This window comes from Colius striatus, chromosome 15 (assembly GCF_028858725.1).
Source record: "Colius striatus isolate bColStr4 chromosome 15, bColStr4.1.hap1, whole genome shotgun sequence".
NCBI lineage: Eukaryota > Metazoa > Chordata > Aves > Coliiformes > Coliidae > Colius > Colius striatus.
In genome coordinates, this window is record NC_084773.1 from 9,558,449 (window position 1) to 9,579,253 (window position 20,805).

Sequence of the window (20,805 nt, forward strand, 5' to 3'; positions counted from 1 at the left end):
TTCTGCAGGTCAGTCATATTACAATGGTCAAACTACAACATTACTCCATCCTCTCAGGTATTTCTGGTCACCTATGGTCTAGGTCTTCAAGACCCGCATGGACACGTTCCTAAGTGATCTGATCTAGGTGGACCTGCTTCTGCATGGGGGTTGGACTAGATGATCTCTAAAGGTCCCTTCCAACCCCTACCATTCCATGATTCTAAGGGGTGGTTACAACTTCATCAGGTCAGACTAAGCAGTGGTCTCTACCAGCTGCTGAACAGCTCTGCTTACACAGGAGAGAGGAAAACCAACCAAACAGATCACATCTATCATCTACATCACAAAACTTGCAAAAAAAAAAAATCAGACCCTTTATTTTCTTTTACAAAAATACATATTTGCAGTCATATAATAGTTATCATAGTTGTTACCAGTTTACATGGTTCCAATAAACTACACAGTACTCCCAGTTAAGTATTTAAGATAATTTAGTAAAAAAATGGACACTAATTTCTGGATTAGAAATGCTACACATCAGGGTGTGCAAAAGAAAGTTGCAAGTTAGAAATTAATGCTGAAGTGGTGTAGTTTAAGTAACATAATAGATACATTAAACTTTTGGTCATGACTAACTGCATACAAACCGTAACAGTATTAAAATACATTATTTTCATAAAAATACCATTGTGACACTTTGTATCTAAATAAGACATTTTTAGAAAGATGGTATGAAATATTTATCTTACAAAAGCACATTCTTATAGCAGAATTATGTTTTAAGTTTAAAAAAAATTCCTATTGAAGCACTTAGAAGCAGGTTGTTCTTTTTTTAATAACCATGATCCGTACAAAAGTTGATGCTGTGTGTACACTATAGTGTTGTTTATTCTATTTGAAACTAGTCAAAGTGCAACACTGCCTATGGGGCAGCTGAGTCCTTATATACCATTGAAACGTGTTCAAGAAGATAAACATCACATTCTTGTTGCTTAATATGCAAGAGGAAATTCTTCTTTATGCATGTCTGCTATCTGCATATAGTGAGAATAATTTAATGCTACAGTCTTTTCTTGCCATAGTTTGACTTTTCCCTAGGCTTACTTCAGCTGGAACTAATGTATCTATCCAGCCTCATTACATCCTCAAACAGCCCACTGGTGAAAAAAATAAAAGGAGCTGAGTGCTACAATGTCCCTCTGAAACAGACTGTGTATCAGCTAACTCTACTGAAATCACTGATTTTAAAATCCATAGTAGAATGCCACTGTGTTTACTTCCTGTGATAAACACTGCATGCTTATATTTACACTAGTGATCCACTTCAAATAGCTAATGTCAGCAGTTTAAAACCAATTAGTATACAATTACTTTGTATTTAAGGCATGTGAGTAAGAGCACCCTAATTAACTGACATTGAATAAGATAGATTTCTCTTCAGGAAATTCATCAGCTGCCTTCTCTTCTCTAAAGATGCTAAATTAATATGGTTTTGCAAAGACCATGGTCTTAGCAAAATATGGTTTTGCAAAGAAAGTTAAGAACTGATCTGATTATTTCAGCTGCTCCTGAAACAGTTCCAAAAGCAATGGTTTACCAGTAAAATATCTCAACTCTAACGTATTCTCACCAAGTCATGTAATAGTCAGTTGGACTTACCACTAGGTGAAATCTAAAAGAAAAAAAACTCAAAAGCAACCAGATACTACATCAAGAGGACAGTACAGGATCAATATTGCTTACCCCTGAGTTAGCAGGATTGGGTATAGCAGCACCAATTGGAAAACATTCTGCAATGCCAGCACTGCACTGTGGTCCTATACTATGGTATCGTTTCATATGCCCACAGATTCTTCTTTAAGAGCACTTATTTCAGATATTATTAAACACAGGAATTTCTTTAGTTGCATTGGTGTTTAAGTGGAAAAGACAGTGGAACTAGTACAGTGGGCTATACAGTTATTACAGTCCATTTGTAGTGTTTAGAGCTGTGTTCCAATCTTGGTAAGCCACTGTCTTCTGTGAAACTGATTTGTTTTAGTTTTCTGTACAAAAAAAAACAGTAGAAATCATGTTGTGCCAGTTTTGAGCAAGATATCCTGTAAGTCATCTGGAAGTGCTAGTATAATGTCATTGATGTGTGTCTGCAGCTTTTTCAGTGTGTCAGTCTTCACAGGAAGGTGTTCTCTGTCAGCCTGCAACTGCAAAGGTACAAGAAAGCATGATTTCCATTAAAAATGCAAGTTTCCTTTAAGACACGCAAATGTGACATATTAGCACATCTGGGAAATTACTTTCTCATTTGCCAGCTGGAATTTGGACTGTAGCAGGTTTCCTCAACCATCACACAATGGCATGCACTAATACTGACTCAGTCTTTCAGTAAGCACAAGAAAGTTTGTTTTTCTTCTTCCGTAGAGGGTTCAGCCCTTCTCTCATTCAGATCAGTCTCAGTTGCAACTAATTTAACAAAGATAAGATCAATGCAATGCTATCAAACACAGCCAGATGAAAAGCTATCATGGCTTTGTTTAAAAATGTGAAGGACTGATTCCTTGAGCTACCTGGATCTTAAAGAATATTTTCATTTAAGTACCTGTAAACAGAACTATACAATACTTTTATTTACTTAAGTCACGCACATTTGAGGCCTGCTCAATTCAGTTACTTACCAGTTTATTCTTTAACTTTAAGACAAGATCTACCGTTTCCACTTCAGTGTGCTTCTGACTCCAGAAAACCAAGTTCTAAAAAAACCAGAAATGAAAGACTGAAATAATTACAGCAACATAATTCTCAGAAGTAGTGTTAATTTACACCTACTGTTCAGAATGAGTCTCCTATTTTTCTTTATCCTCATGCCATTCACTCACTCATTTTACTCATATACTTTCTCTACTGTGAACTGCAAAATCTGCTTTATTTGCATGTTTTCCCAGGACTTAGAATAACACGAGACTAGCACAAAACACAACACAAACAAACAAACAAAACCATGCCAAAAAGGCTTAGTTTCAAAAATAGCATCTACAATAAAAAATGGCAGTGAATGTCTACCAAATCAGCTGTGCCACCACAATGAAACATTAAAACAGTGCCAGGCAGCACTTCTTGTTTCTAGAGTATTAAAGGAGATCACCATCAATAACTAATGAAATATACTCATTAAGTGATCTTTCTTAGGGAATTACTGTTCCCTCACCCAGTAAATGAGTAAATTTACTCAGCAGTAAATGATTATTTACTACTCATTTACTCATTTAAACGAGTATTTACTACTCATATATTAAAGACATTTGCTAATGTACAGAAAGATGTTAACACTTGGATCAAAAGAAAAAGCCAGTAAGGCACAGAATCAATAACACATTTGTGGTACATTTCCTTTTCTTTGCAGGATGTTCATGTCAAACAAGTTGGATGGATTCTAGGTGATACAATTGTCCTAGCTATCGGCCTGCAAATTATGGAGGCTGCTCTATTTGAACAATCTATTTGGGTTGCTACAATTTACTGTTTGGGAATTGGCAAAGCAGATGAAAAAAATCAATGGCTTTTTAAAAATAACCACAGCAATTTTTGTTTATTTTAAATCTGTTTTGTTTTTGGTTTTCCTATTCCCTCTTTAACTGTACAATCTTCTCTCTTGCAATACCTTTATTTGTTTTACTGACTTGTATTAATAACCACTTCAACTTCTTAAGCATAGATCATTCAAGTGGTATTTTGTCAAGAAACAGACTTTGCTTCTCAGCTTCCAGTTACTATGAATCAGTTGTAGGCTTATTTACTATCCATACCTCATTAGTTGACAATTTTCTGTAACTGAGTTTATACAAAGCTACACACTTCAAAGCTACAAACTATATCACAATTAAAAATGTGCTCTCAAATGAAAAGCCAAGGAAGGAACCTGAATTAAATAACATCTAATAACAATGGAGGTTTTTTCTGAGGGGGTAGAGTCCATTTCAAAATGCAAACCAAAATAATTATTGAAGATACATTTAATGATTGATGACGGTTCTTATAAAGAAGTGAACTCAACTGTATTTCATACTGTTCTCTTTTGCTCTGTTAGTTCTAGCTTATACTTGGTTAACAAACTTATGTTTTCTTAGATCAGGCTTGGTAAAACTTTTATCTTCAACCAATGAAAACAGCAGGAGTAAACATATATTCTCCCTCCAGTGGGTTTTATTAAGAGATAATAATTATACTCCTAAGGACACATTTTTTTCTAACCTCATTACAGAGTGCTTCTAAATGGAGGGCCTCCAACTTCAATGTCATTTCCTTCTGCCGGCTCCTAAACCAACCATCAAAGTTTGGTGATTTCAAGAAATGCCTGGTAAAAAAATGAAGCAAAATTAATTTAATATTTTGATTAGAATTTTGATAACATTCCATTTTCAATGTAGTCAAATGTAAAATAATTATGTTTGAGGTTGAAGAAGATATTAAGAGCCTTTCTCTGTTAACTTTCAAAAAAAGTAATATTCTGAAGGAGTACAACAGTTGTTCCTATATATTAAGACAAGGATTGAGAAAACAATGTAACGAAAAGGTATCTGAAAGACAATCACAATTAGGAACTTTGTTTGGAAAAAAAGCAAGACTCAGTTTGAAATAACCTCATTTTAATCTGTTTGATTGTAAGAAGGAATCAAGTTAGAACCAGAAATAAATCCACAAATAATACTGGTATACAGAGAGCTGTAACGTTAGTAGTGTCTTATGACAACCATTAACAGGTTACAGAGAAATGGATTTAAGTGAGTAAAGGATCCTAAGCACTACCACTTCCTCTTAAAGCATACATTCTATAAGTAAGGGTTCAAGTAAATACTGATCGTAACTTTGCTCAGGAATAGAGCACTCATATTACTGATTTATCTTCCTTTATATAATTATTTATTTTATGCTGATGAAAGAAATTACCTGTAAAGTCCTATCCAGTCTCCTTTTAAACCTGATGTGAGCTGTGGACCTGCTTTTTCCAGTGTCTTCATAAAGTCCTCTTGGTTAAACTGCCTCAGCTGTGGTGGACTCTATGGAAAGAAAATTACAAGTCACTAGCATACCATAACAGTTTCTTCTAATCACCGATTTCCAGCTCACGTGAATTAAATTTCCTTACCTTCCACGGTGATATGCATTTTTGCAAAGGCATTAAGCTTGCAACGTAACGTTCCTAGGGAAAGGAAAGTTTAATATTCATTATGTAAACAACTTTTAAGACACACAGTCCACGTGTGCATTTACTTATCACTTGTGACCAAACCATTTTCTCTACTAAGCACTGTCATGCAGGGTGAGGTCGTGCATATTTACACCACATAAGAGCATACGAAGGAGCTTATTTAATGCCATTTGTACTCCCCAACTACAGAACTTTATGTCAGCAAGATTCAGAAGGACATGAAGGAAAAGGGGCCAAGAAGCCAATCCATCTATCTATCTATCTCTTCTGAACTCCATTCACTAATAAATCATCTCTTCTCTTTCATGACAGTCCACAGGTACCTTCACATCATGTGCGATTCCCCAACAGTAATCCCACTTTGTATTAGGTATTTGGAAGTGACTTTGAGAGTCCCTCATACAAACATTAAATATAGAACTAATCTACAGAACACTGTTATAGCTGTGGGCATCTCTGCAGTGGCAGTGGTTGGCAAAGGCATGTCTAGAGCCCCAACAGGCTATCTAATGTATAAGCAGTGGAGACATTTCTCAGCAAGGCCACTGCTGAAGCTTAAGGTCTGGGGACAGGAGGCTACTCTGCCTTAATAGCCCACACAAGCACATCTATACAGGCTGCTACACATTTTGAACACAATGAGCTTCAATAACACTACAAAAAGCCTGTTTTTTTTAAGAAACAAAGGATTATCCCCCATATACTTTCCTTGTGGCAGAGAACGTAAAGAGTGATCTCACCCTGTAAACTAAGATTTATGACAAAAAACGTATTCAGTTTCTCACTTGAAGTGAGCAAGATGGGGAGAATGACAAGGAAAGGTTTTAGGTTCATCCTACATTCCTAATCTGTCTCAAAAGAACAGAAGACATAAATTTCAAGAAAAAAACTCCTCCAACACTCAAATAAGTCTCTAGGGACTTCCCAGTTCTTCAACACAGAAACTGGATCCAAGCAAGCATGCTCTAAAACTCTAAAAAGTTCAGGTCATACACAAAAAAATGTTCAGAGAGCTCAGAAAGGGACAGCTGAGACAAATGTCCAATGCCTGAGGTATCACTTCCCAATTTTAACCACTTGCCTAGAGAAATGACTTAACTTGCCCACAACTTTTTGGGTCGAAGTTCATTGTTACATGGACTTCATACCCCCAGATGCTAGGTAAGTGCATATTACAACATAAATAGCATCATCCTAATGCAGAAATTAGAAAACAGATAACAAATTTCCATTTCAGTGCAAGCCAAAGCCTACAAACCTGCATGGAGTTAAATAAAAAGTTCATTTGTCAGCATAAAGATATGTCAGAAATCTGGAAACACTTTGCAGGATTTCAGTTTACAGGGTGGTAAGTTTTTACTATTACATTAGATGTCAATTCCTATTTTACAATTTGTTTCAGCAAATTGAGATACCTGTCTTGAAAACCTCCCCCCTACATCTGTCAACATTCAAGCACTCCAAACAACTGCACTGACTGGCTAGAAATGAGACAAAATATGCTCCCTAACTTAAGTTTGGAGATTTGAGCAGATGAAATATCACATTTAGAAAGCAAAACACCACATATCTGCCATTTCTGGAATTGCATCATGTTGTGCAATAAAATCTTCCAATCCACTGAAAAAGATTTGGTCTATGTTGACCTTGATATCAAGTAGATGTATCTCAATGTTCAGTAATACTCTCCTGTAAAAGTATAATACCATCTTCTAGAGTCACCTGAATTTGCAGAGTCTCCTCTGTTGTATTGTACCCAAACCCAGAAGAAATTATCACCTGATAAAGCATGTTGTGTGAGAATCGTTCTTTATATGAACAGAACACACAAACTACTGGCCTATAAGCCACATCTCCCAGTGCTCAGCAAATGTGTTCAGGCTACTCATGGCCCCATCATGCAGTCCACTAATGAAGATGTTGAGCTGTACTGGATCCAGTGTTAACTCCCAGGGCGCACTGCTTGTTACTGGATAGTTACTGGACTTAATCAGCCAGGCTAATGCAAAAAAAGCTGCTCCATATTACACATGTAAAAAACCCCATTAGTCTAAGAACTCACTAGTGGAATAATGAAGCTTTCCGTCAACTCCAAAAAATACCGCCGAAGAATCACACTCTGTGCTTCTGTGGGACGTTTCTGCTGTACACCCTTAAAAAAGAGAAACAGAGTATCACAGTAGGTCTTCTGTCTCAAAGGTGAGTAGTTGTGGGGTTTTTTTAAAGACTATTTATTCCACTGTTTCTGTATTCATTTGCCATAAGCCTACACATAGCATCTCTTAGCCTGAACCACGAAAGCAATAGCATCAAGTTTCTTTGCACATTTTGTCCTTTTAACTGCCAGCTTTCTATTTTCATGTAAAAAAATTCAAGGAAAGAAAAGCTTCCATAAACAAACCTGTGCAAATCAGTTCAAGTTGGGAAACCCTGACTCTTAAACACTTCGTATGTGAGATTTCTTGCCCAAAGAGACTAGAAGGAGATAGCAGAGGGTGGAAAACCCGTAACAGATTAACTGATCAGTCAATTAAATTCTCTAAATGATTAATCTAACTTCAAGTTCTACCATTCATGTTGTTATACCAACTGCTAATAAAGCAGCAGCAGCCCTTCTCTTACAATGAGAATGTGTATCTATCTACAAAGCTATGAACTGGGGCAAAGTGATCAGAATCCAATTTCACTTCAGTTACACTGACAAAGCTCAACCTTAAATGAAAACACTGTACAACAGTACACAATGCAATTTCCCCTAAGAAGAGATTTGCAGTATTACCTTTTGCAACTGTTTAACAATTTCTTCATCTTTGTTCAAGTATGGCTTGTAAGACGTATAAACGCCTAAAGCAAAAAAGCAACACATAGTCAAAGGAAAAACGGGAGTATGCTTTTTAAAATTAAAATACCGTTAGTTTAACTCTGAAGCAACTTATTACCAGGTTTGGAGTCCAAAGTTTTTAGGTTCTTCAGTTTTTTCACTTTCACTTGCTTTGGAATTTCACCTGCCAAAACATTTAAATCCACCTTACTCGAAATCTCCATCTCTATTACTATGTCCTACAGTTGATGTGCTAATATTTACCTGCATTGTTTTTTAAACATATACTTTCATTTACAAGACTAATGTTGTAAGAAGCATTAGAAACACTGAAAAATATCCAAGTATATATCAGTAAAACATCTGGCAAACATGTGCAATAGCATACAGGCTTTTCACTTCATATAAGGATTTCTTGATGTAAGGAAAAAAACAACAAAACCAAACAAAAGGGACAATCTTCTGAATCAAAGCAGTCAAAAAAAATTGACTATATAACAGTGAAAGACTGTTCTGCTGATTTCACATTCAATTCCATCTGCCTTTCCCCTTGGGATAAATGGCTTTCAGGAACAAATTTTTAGTACCTCGATCAAAATAAAAAATCTATACAAGAAATTAGACCAGCCACAGATTAAGTGTCATACGAATAATTTAAATGTCCTTTTCCATAGGCCAAACTAAGTTGCTTTGTTTTGGAAGTATATCCTTCTCTAGACAGAATTAATTTGTTGTAGTCAAACTGAATGCAACATTCTACAAAAATGAATGTCATGGTGTATTACCACTAACTGAATATTTATGCATTTCCACTTTCAAAACCGAACTGTCACAGCAAACAGCTACATTCAAGAAGTTCATACAGTCATCAGATTACTGCAATATTTTATTACAGGGTAGCAACTGACATGTTATTCTAAGATGACACTAAAATTCTACCCAATCACGTAAGAAAATCATCCAACCTGAACAATGATTAACTACTGGAATGTTGCCAGATTAGAATTGTATTATCAAAATACTTTTACACAACTTACTACATCATTGTAAAATTCAAACTCAGCTTTCATATGGGTCTTACTTTCTGCGCACTTGCTGTGATTGATTTATTAAATTCTACCACCCTAAAATTAACATCAATAATAAAGAATGTTTCTCATTTTAATACCTTACCGGTTGAAATACAAATTGTGTGAAAGGTAAAACATTACGACTACTATTACCACCTTTTATTATTTAATAGACTAGACTCAACAATACAAGACACATAGTATTCGGGAGTACTATATTGTACTTGACAGACTTACATCTAAGAGGACTGGAACTAAATCATTATGAGTAAACTATGAGTATTGAACTAAATGACATATGTTTATAAATGAGTAAGCACACAGCTAGATATTGTCACACAAGATTGCAGATGACATTTGTACTTTACCTGGAAGTTTCATATCCCCAATTCGGATAATGTGAGGCCAGTGCTGAAGTGTTTTAGCAAAAAAAGGATTCGTCACCCCTAGAATGACAGATGGTCTAGAAAAATAATGGCAATGCTTAAAAAAATGACAGAGCTACTTCTGTCTTAAAGGTCTGCTTTAATTCTTAAATTAAAATTATTTTCCTTCTGTATTTAAGAGTAACATTTTAAGCTGCATGCAAGAGCACAGTATGTTCTTCCCCGTCTTAGAGTCACTCCTTTAAAAGCCTATTTCCAGTCTTTTCAATTGTTTTTGTAAGAAAGACAGAGGAATTTTAGCTCTACTCCAAATACTAACATACATAGTAAACAACCTTTCTGCTTTGCTACAGAGCAGACAATTTTTAAACACGGTTTACTAAAGTTTAACCAAATTCTTCCGAGAATTATTTCTAGAAGCTAAATTACATCCTGCATAACCATTCTCATACAATCTGAAACACTCTGTCTATGTTTGTATGTTTTTCCACTGCTGTATGTCTGGCAATACTTTCACTGAGAGAAAACCCCCCCAAAACAGTAAAAAAAAACCAAGGAAACAAAATAAACAAAACAACCACTGCCAGTTCAGACATCAGAAAAAAAAAGTATTCCTAAAATGATCAGTGAATCTAACATGTGCACTCTATTCTAAAGTCAAGTCTCATTTAAATAACATCGTAAGAAATATTGGTGGGGTATGCTCTCAAAATAATGTTAGGATTAAAAACAAGAAGGAGGGGAAATGGGAGTCCTTAAAGCAGTTTCAAACAAAACCGGTTTTGTGGACTCATACTCTTAAAAAAACACTCTTAATTTCTGAATTACTTACAATACCTTTTTCTAACCAAGCTAGTGAAGAGAGATTTACTTTTTAAAACCATTGTTTCAACTAAGACACCAACTGGGTTAACACTACAAAATAGTTGTATGGAGGTTGAATTCTGTAAGCCACTTTGTTTAGTAATTGCTTGAATATAAAAACAATTACAGAACATTTTCACAAAGAGTTACTTACTACAGAGCTTGTGTTGCACAGACAAACCCTTACAGAAAAGCAAAACTTTTCTTGCTTTCATATTTGCTGTTTTACTTATTCCGTACAGAAGTAACCAGTAAAGCTCAAATATAGTTTAATTATGACATTGTTTCATAACTTCTTTATCCTATCTGACTGGAGTGAAAACAGCTAATCATAGATAAACCTTATAAATACGGAGTCTAAAAGTATTTCTCCAATAATAAAAATTCAGAACAGTTAAGCAATATCTTAAAACTAATTTATGGCTATGAGTGGCTTTAAGCAACACCTTCACAAGTTTGATTTACTTACGGGGCTTGTGTGCGAGTTGTATATTCTTTGAATTCGCTGTCATGTATGGTAAAGTACGGCCTGAAATCACTGCAGTACTTTAATGGTGAAATACAGCTGCAAGGCAGAAACAGGACAAGTTTGCTGTACGTTTCCAGCGCAAAATTTCATGAAAGAAACAAGCAAACCTAAAATTTGTTATATTTAATCTACAACTCACTTGGTCATTAGTCAGGAAATGCTAATACATTTACCTAACAAGTGCTAACACCGTTTCTGAAGACTCTGATGGTGACGGTGCCATCACGACAAGTGGTTCTCCTAGTAGTACTAGTTCCCAAAGCATCTGAATGTGAAAGAATACTGGGCAGAAACACCTAAAAACAGATTGAGGTATTTTAATACACTTACTATAAGGAGAAATATGCATTTGATTAGGACCAGAATGAAAAGGAAGTTTGCAGAGTATTTAACAGTCACTTGAAAAATTTAAAATACTCTTCTAAAATAGAAGATGGAATGACCTTGCTTCTTTATTGAAGTTTCCGCCTGCACGTTGTCTGAAGCATTTTTTAGCCAGCTTTACAGAGAAAAAGAATATTAAAACCGATTCTAATAAATGTCACCTTGCAAGCTATGAGATGTGTGTTACAAAAATATTGTAAAGCTTTGACTTGTGGGAATTCACATATAGGAATAAATAAGTCCAAACTCTTACCTGAAAAGATCTACTTCATGAACCGTCGGCAGTCCCATGGAAATCTGAGCATCTGCCTAAAAGACATCACAATGCTTGTTTTTTAGTCATCAGAATGCCTAGGTATTAAATTAAATAGTTTCCCTTAAATGCTTACAGATAGTAGATGGTGTATTTTCTAATTATTTACGACTACTGCAGTATGTACTACATTATCTCGACTATTTTGGCAGGTTAAAAGCGAGATTTCCCCTAACACATACACCACTTACAGGCACACAGCTGAGTCCAGAAAACACATTAAATATTGAAATGGTTTTAAACAATAGTCACACAGCACATGAAGGCACACACAGATTTGGTTTATATCCATCTTCCATGGCTAAAGATTTTTAATCCAGCTGTCATCCACAAAAGAAAAAAAAGAGTTTGGTACAATTTCACCCATTGAAATGTGTTGAAGTTCAGTGATTTTTGTCAGCCAATTATCCTCTTGGAACTGGATATCCTTCTTCTGAAGTACCATAAGTAACTGGGTTAGATTACTTTTTCAAGGAAGAACACAAATCTACACTCCTCCATTCAATGTTTCAAAGACTGTGGATTTCATTACCATGAGGATTTGCCACCCAACTTTTATGAACATCAATGAATAAAGGCAAGACGTCTTGGGGTTACGTAGAAGTATCTAATCTGTACCTGGTGCATATTCTGCACTATCGGCGTTGTTCCAGGCTTGTCCCGATATGTTGGAATCCGCAACTTGAAAGAAAAAGAAATTTTTTTGTTTCCTTGTATGGAATTCAGCAGAGACTTTTTAGTATCTACAGCAATTATATGTTAACCTGTGCACCATAAAAGATCCTCTCCCCAATCAACAAACCTAATCAACACCTCCCAGACCTTCATCTGAATGAAGCATACATCCACTCCTGTTCTGAAGTACGAGACACTGAAAACAAGGTAGATATTGTAACTGTCTAGTATATAGAGGGAAAAGCACCCTCAGAGAAAATTAAGTGCAGAGTATTTACCTTAATTATAATACCCATAATAGGCAAATGCAGTATCTTCCCTGGAATTGGTGGTGGCCAGCGATCAACATCACTACAAACTTAAGAAAAAGAAACCATATATGTGATTTATAACAAGTTAATATGTGGTATAACTCATGATTACTGCAGTCACCACCTTTGTGCACACTGCCATTTTAAATTTGTGCTGAGAGCCCACACCATTTCTACTTATCTCTCGATCACTCTAAACTCTAAAGAAGCCTTACAGCATTTTTTAAATACTTAATGTATTACTTCATTAAAACTATAAAGTTTTTAAGTTCATCAAGAATAGTTTCCACAAATTGCTGCTCAGTGAAAATTCAAAGACGTGAATGTCGTACAGGACAGACAGTATAAAGAACACAGCACTTCTAGCCAAAGAGCAAATAACATTCCCTTTTGGCCCTCTCTGGTTCTTAAAGTTCTATGGTAAAGCTGAAAGCTGAGGCCCCTGTTAGCAGTGCTGTCCTGTGGTTTTTTTTTTTTCCTTTGGGTGCAAAAAACATCCCAAACCAACTAACAGAAACAACCCCAACCAAAAAACCCAAACCAAACCCCAGTCAAGATGACGTTTATACAATTGTTTAACAGAAGTTGTCTGAATGCCCTAAAGGACTGCACACTAAGGATTAGCATCAACTACTTGTGCTTTAACAGCTGGTCCTCAAATATACAAGACGTAACGGGGAGCTTCATCTCTCCAATGGAGGACCTAAAATTGATTAGTTCTTTTCAATGATTAAGAAATCAGGCCAGTTTGTTAACATTTCAACCTTCTACCCTTCAAGAAGAACTCCAACTAGAATGTAACAGTGTTGCTTATTATTTCTCCAAAAGTATTGTGTGATATAACAAAAGGTGTTCCAGAATAACACAATAGTACCAGTACCTGCTTCCAGGAAAGCTTCACTTTTTTCAAAATATTCTGGTGCTATTTGCTTAAGTAGAGTGCGAAAGAGATGGACATAAGGTAGCTTGCTGATGAGGACCAGTGACTGGTATAAAAAGTAACAAAACAAAAATTAAATTTTAAGTTAACCAGTTCTTTCCCTCAGTTCTATTGCAGCTCTACTAATTATCCTCAGAGAATGTCAAGTATGATTTTTCTCACACATGCAAGCCAACCACCTATAGGAAACTGCAAACAAACAACTCCCAAAAAGTCATAACTTCATTTTTAAAGACACAGAACAATTTCTCTTCTGACAGTGCAGCTGAAGCATAGCATAACTCATTTAAAATTAAGACCAACAAGGAATTAAGTTAAGTCAGCAAGATACTCTTCTTGTTCCTCTGAGGTCACTCAAAAATAATTAATTTCAGAATCAATATTTTCTTAATACTAATAATGGAAATTACCTTCTGGAAATAGCCTCTTTTTAATGATTTGTCACGAACTTGTCTGAAATATACATAGCCATAGTAATATGCTGGATCTTTCTGCAAAAGTAAGGAAAGAATTCAATGTAACAACTACATACTGTCCTTCTTTCTCAAGCATTCAGTACGCATTTTGAAAACTTATTTCCCTGCAAACTCCACAGTTGATTAAGTACAACATCTAGAAGGATTACTCTGTTTACTGGCACTGCTTTTTTTAATAAGTACTTCAAAGAGAAAACACTAGTGTGTGGAAACAGCTGTGCTTTTTGGCTTTACTTTTTTATATCTACAGTCTTCTGACACCATGAAAGCAAAAACAGAATTAATTTCCTGATAAAAAAAATCAACACTGATAATTCCCCAAAGTATCACTAAAAAGAGTTTACCAGTTTAAGATCTTAAAGTCCTGAATTGAAAAGATAAAAGTCAGTCTTTCAATGCATTAGTTTTATAAAAGATTCTTGGAATATTAAGGAAGCATAGTCTCACATTTCAAAGATAAAACATCAGCTTCATCCTTCCTACAGACAGGAATTCAAGTATTAACACATAAACAGATCTAAGTTGAGTTTAAAAATCAGACTCCCACTAGCATAATTAAAGGCATCAGTATTCTATAATGACATGCTGAGAACAACTTTCAGGTAACTACCTCTTTAAGGTAACTGTTTCATCTTCAAAAACAATGAAGTGTGAAAAGAGGGAGAGATCTCAACCTTTTTTTAAAGTTACAAAGCGCTTCAGATGTCAAAAAAGGTAACAGTTTTCACAGTCTCATCTACAGGTTTCAAGTCAGTAACAAAATAGTTCTGGTCTTCAATTTAATTCCTGGCAATCTGTAAATCATATTAATAAAACTTAAATAATAGTTGATGTAATTAATTATTAATTACTGTTATAATGACATGCTACAAAAAACATTTGCTGAGTTTTGTCTTTCAGGACATCAACTTCAGAGATTTTTTTAATCAAGCATTAAATTTAAGTTTGAAGACCCATACATTTATATTATCCAAAAGAAATACACTTTTTAAAAATTTCCAACCTTTAAGTAAACTGGCAGATCTCTATCCAATTGGTCCAGAAAACAACAGAGTGAGACTTTCCTTCCTGGAGACCGTCGAAATCTAAAACAAAACTGTGTGTCCCCAAGACAACCTACACACGGGAAAGAGATAAACAACAAACAGACAGTATTCTGAGTTTGAGCCTTGTTTAACATGAGGACTCGTATACAGCCAAAGAAGTATAATAGCTTTTCATTTATCTTGTACTGCTATTGTGACCATTTATATATTTTTAAGTGAATTATCTGGCATCTTCGGCAACAAAAAATATCCTACCTTGAATGAGAAACGAAGTCACTTGGACTTACAGTGAATGTATTAGACTGTCATGTCCTTAACCATATTTACTAATTGCTGCCCTCCTACTGGTATTACAGTATTTTTTTGATCTGCCTGTATAGTTCTGAACATCCTAACCACATGTCATTTCCTCTTTAATGACTACACTTAACCTTTGTTTTTTAACACCAAACAGCTCATACATAAGTCCCATCATGACCCCAGTGTTTTTGAAAGTTGCAAAACTAAGTGCAGAAAACTGAGTGAAACTGAGTACTACTTCCCAGCACTACTCTGAAGTTTCCCGGCATTTCTATCGAAACTTCTGAAAGAAAAATGTAACCAAGTATATTGACTATTCACGGTCTGAAAATAAATTTGGGCTCAGTTTATATCATACATCAAAGACATTTTTTCAGGTGGTCTATGAGAACTGCAGTATCAGAGCTTGTATCACTGGTACTCTCACGGCTGTGTTCTCACCATTACAAGTGTTGCCTGCTGTTGAAAAACAAAAAGCTCCAAGAAAACTTTAGTTACAGTAGGAGCTATATAGGCTGGGTAAAATGTGCTACTCATGGGAAGAGAGGTAAGGGGGACTGCTAGAATCTTAAGAACATGAAGAGACATTACTCTTTCTAACAAATCTGTAAAAACAGCTCCTTTTGAATACAGCTATTAACATGACACCATCAATTGAAAGACAACCTCCTGAGCATTACTAAACTTGTGATAAGCAAACTATCTTCACTGTAACAATGTAAACATTTATGTAAGCAGTTATAAAACCCAAATTACTATTAAACTTACAGCTCCTGTTATAGCAGTACAGGACAAAGCTGGCAAAGGACACTTGCTTCTCCATATTGAACCTAATATCTTTGTTAGTGCTTTGTTCTTACAGCTTTCGGACATAACTTGCAGTGACCTCCAGGAAAAAAAAATCATGAAGTCACTACTGACTCTGATCATCTGAACTCTTCAGAGGTGTCTTGTTTTACACTCGCTAGTGATAACCGACTAAACGCTAAGGCAGAGCTCCATTCTCCAGATAACTGTTCTTCAGACTTAAAAGCTCACACACACACTGCTACAGTAACCATTCAAACCTTCTGGCAGGTGCATTGGCTGTACAACCAGCAGCACGGACTAATACTGGCATGTTCAGAGCATCCAGGTCTGGGTCTTTGATACACCTTGATGTTGCAGCTGGAAACTCACAATGCACCGCATCAAAACCAAAAGTAGTACATTATATGATGCGATAACCATCCAACTCAAACAGGTAACTAAAGTAAGTGCTTAGCAATACAGATCCAATCATCATAGGAAAAAGCACAGTGCGTGCCAATAGCACAGCACTAAATATTTGCTGAAAACGTCAGTCTAGTGAGAATGACTAATAACATATTATTGTTATAAAAAGCAAGAAGGTGTGACTTTATTCCTCCTGAAAGTAAACCCTCCTTACATATATCTGTTCTGCCTAAAGCAACTTTACTACGATTCTTACTTAAAATAAAAAATAGCCTTTGTTCCCAATGCATTCTTTTGTACTTTCAATACACCTTTTCATGGTTGGACAGACCTATAGCCATTCACAACAGGAGTGATAATAAGATACAATTTAACTTATATTCTCTTTCAATAACAGAAGAAGCTCTTCTAGTTCCATTTGGATATCAAGAGCAGAGAAATTATCTTTAAATATTAATGGAATTAACATTAAAGTGAAAAATTAGCCAAGATATTTTGTAAAATTACGTAAGAGAGCTCACACGCATATTAAAAGCATACATCTGCATCACCCCTTATGCTGCAGGGCAACCAAAAGCACAGAGCAAGAGCCATTACAGGGACAAGTCTGTTAGTACAGGTCCTGACTTTTGTAAAGAAATAAATGTGAAAGGGGGTGTCTGTACTTCTGCTATATATTTTTGCAGGTGGTCCAAGCTATCAGTCACATGCCTCCAATCTCTTTGGCAACAGAACAGAAGTTTAGATTAAAGAAGAATTTAGTAAGCAGGACCACACACAGCAATAGAAGCATCAAGAACAGAGAAGATATAAGACAGTCCCAGTTTTCCCTTAACAATCATTCTTTCTAAATGCTTTTGAACTTAAGTCGGTCACTGCTGAAGAATTTAGAAAATACACACTTACTCTTTCATGAAGAGGGTCCCTCCATTTGTATGACTAAACCCTTCCAATTCTGTGTCTACACTCCTATCTACAATGACAAACTTTTTTTACTTAAAAGTGAGGCTAAGATGTTCTTTACTTGCAAAGTGTTCTGAAACATCTGCCCGTGCCTCATCTGGATGGTCTTACACATTCAATTAATACAAAACTAAAAAGAATTATCATACCTTACTGCAATACAGACAAATACAACTTAATATTTAACCTTACTTGCAACTTTTCTGTGTAGTAATATGAAGATATTTGTATAAGTATTGAATAATAAAACATTAATATATATTGTCAAATTCTATCTTTTTTAGTCCAACACCAGATGACTACAGAGTGAAGAGAAGCACTTACCTGAATTAGAATCTGGAAAAGACAAATAGCAAATATTGGTTTTCTAAAGGATGGGGAAAAGAAAGGAGAGACGTTTTATTTCCTGAAATTACTAAAGTAAAACCAAATTATATACTTATATATCAAGAATGACTTACCTCCTTATCTGTGAGTTTTGAATGTGGAGGATATATTACCTACAGGAAAAAAGTATTATTTTATTTGAAAATAAATTGGGTATAAGCAGTAAGCTTCTATTAAATATTTTTATGATGCTACCCTTAAATACCTGCCTAGACTTAGGCTATTTTCAATGGTAAGCTATTAATACTATGTTCTTATTTTTCATATGCTTTTAAGCTAACTTGATCATCCATCTTTAAGATCTATTTTGGATGCCAGCTGGAGACCATACAGATATGTTAAAAAATTCAGAGTACTTGAGATTTTTGGTGCAACAGATCTCAAAAGACAGCAAGTCTACACCCTTTAGATTTAACTTGTACAGACGAAATGGAGTAGATGATTGCATAGAAAGACGACATCACGTTATTGTCTGAAACCTGTTGCAATGGATAGTTAGGTGGTAATAATCAAAACGAAATCACAAGACACCTTCCATATTAATACTAACTCTTGGAGGATGAACACTGGCCCCAAATGAGAACTGAAATCTGTGAAAGCTCCCCTGGCCACGAAGTCTCAAACTGATTTCTTTTTCCCCTCAGACTTCTATTCAATGACGACCAGCCCTACAACATACTACCAACATAACTAAAGCTAAAAGTAGACATGTGAGTGGAACTGCACAAACCTATCATCATCTTTTGAAAATCTCTTAACATTTTCCTACACTATCTTATGCAAAGAAATACACTCAATTGTTATTCTTTCAGCAGCTGAATGATCACCATGTAGTCAGATGAGGAGTACAGGGCAGACTTGAGTGTATCTTCCCAGAACTCCAAATGAGACTAACAGCTAATTACTCTTCCTGCAGCAACAGCTGAAAACACTTCAGGCTTTAGTTAAGCAGACGTTTTAAGCTTCATTTTATTCATCCATTCAACTAAAAATAATGTGACTCTTAACAGAACTGTTTGCAGACAGGAAAGAGTGCTTCCCACAGCCATTGAGGACATTACCTACTTAAGTCATAGGTTACAAAGAAATGCTTGTCTTTCTTGGTAACAACACCTTGTAACATCAAGCAAACATACCTCAGAAAATTGGCATAGTATGCTGGGGTTTTATTTGCTTTTCTCTTGCAGACAACAATGCATAGCAATAATTTGTTTTAAGCATTGTAGCAGCTAGCTTGGTTGAATTTTAGGCAGATCTGCCACACATTTATGCTACCACCACTTAATTACAAGAAAGAAATGCAATGGCATTTTTTTTCCTGCACACCGTTTGCTTAACACTCATACGGCAAACACGGTGAAACAGAATGTGAAACTGATCCAAATGATAGTTCTTCTTTACAGTTTATTTTTCAGCCCAAACAGTTCCCTAATGCAGTTCCATATGCAATTTCATAGTTGTTTGCCTGTTGCATAAAATAGCAAAGAGCTGCAGGGGGTTAAAATCTGCAGTTTGTGGCAGCGTCACTAAACGCATTGTCACCGTTTGACATTCACTTAATGATGCAAAGAAAACGCTTCAGACACTTAAGAGAATTTATTTACATAACTCAGCCATCAGGAGAAAATTATGAGGAATTATTGCATTTACATTATTATTACACTCTTTAAATATCTTTTAACATCTAGACGTCATGGAAATAAGTGCTATTCGTATATAAAGCAATCTGACGATGTACTTAATAGATCTTGGCGCGAGATGAAACCCATTCACACTGACACTGACATGACAATCAGCATAATGAAAACAGTTCCTTGAAAATTTAAACTCACCTCACGCTCCGTGACAGCTGTCTCTAGCAAAGGCTTTCCCACAAAACACTCCCTCCCGCAGCTCTCTCAGACCCCGCTGCGGCTAGCTCCCTCCCCTCAGCCGCCTTTCGGGATTTTGCACAATCTCACTTCTCTCACCACACTGCCGGTTTCCCCCGCTGCTGTGCAACACCAGCCCCAGAGGAAGCTCCCGATTCCGGCGGGGCCCTGCGGCGGAGCCGTCCGCCTAGCCGGCGGAGGGAGCGGAGCCCACGACTCGAGCAGGCGCGCGCGGCGCCCCGCATCCCGCCGCAGCCAGGCGGCCCTCGCCTCACGTACCTCCACGGCTTGGCCCAGCTCCAGGTCGAAGCCCACCACACACACGCAGTGCAACCAGGCCGAGAAACGGTCCCAGGGCAGCAGCGACAGACACTGGTCCGGACCTTCCGGCTCAGCTAGCGCCGCCGCCGCGTCCTCCCCGGCTTCAACGACGCTGTCCGGGCCCCGCTCCCGCAGCGACATGGCGCTGCCGCCCCGCGCCGCCCGGGCGCCGCCGCCGTGCCGGCTCGGGCCTCGGCCTCGGCCCCGCCGTTGAGAGTCACGTGACCTCCGGCACACCGCCCCCTCCGCGCTCCCTCGGGGACTGGAGCCGCCTGCAGAGGAAGAGCCCAAGCGGCACCGCGGACAGGGGGCGAACAGAGCCAGCGCGTCCAACCCATTGTCACGGGGGAGGAGGGTAGGAGCAGAGCTCCCCCGCGCGGCCCGCAAGGGAAGGGACGAGTGGCCGCGCCGTCTGGGGGCGCCCTCCCGCGGACACCCGCCTCGGCTGCGCCCGGCAGCGCTGACTCGCGGCGGGTCTGAGCTGCACACAGGCATCGGCCTGCCTGCTGCGACTCGCCTGGCGGCACAGCACCGCCCTGCATTATCAGCGAGGCTTGGGGCCGAGCATCGTGGCCCTGGAGCGTGGAGCTGGCTGCCAGCCCAGGGAGGTTCTGCAGGCCACTTGCCCTAGGCATGTCATCCCAGTCTTCTTTTGCCGTGTGGCATATCAGTGAACAGGATCTGGGTGGGGACATGGTTATCACTAAGTAACAAATAGGCACATCTACCTGACATCCTACAGAGCACT

General features: G+C 37.3%; 1 protein-coding gene across 1 annotated transcript; it reads right to left on the reverse strand.

The window, feature by feature from the left end:
* Positions 1–354: 354 nt before the first annotated feature.
* Positions 355–20,309, reverse strand: DENND6A (DENN domain containing 6A). Its single transcript, XM_062008158.1, has 20 exons — positions 20,016–20,309; positions 17,940–17,978; positions 17,803–17,845; positions 14,958–15,070; positions 13,889–13,969; positions 13,419–13,524; positions 12,506–12,585; positions 12,171–12,233; positions 11,493–11,548; positions 11,029–11,151; positions 10,796–10,891; positions 9,445–9,539; positions 8,125–8,190; positions 7,965–8,029; positions 7,248–7,337; positions 5,123–5,176; positions 4,924–5,033; positions 4,228–4,330; positions 2,655–2,729; positions 355–2,183 (listed from the first exon to the last, which is right to left on the reverse strand). Exons 1-20 carry the CDS (start codon positions 20,196–20,198, stop codon positions 2,052–2,054), a joined length of 1,773 nt encoding a protein of 590 aa, XP_061864142.1. The 5' UTR covers positions 20,199–20,309; the 3' UTR covers positions 355–2,051.
* Between the last annotated feature and the right edge of the window lie 496 nt (positions 20,310–20,805).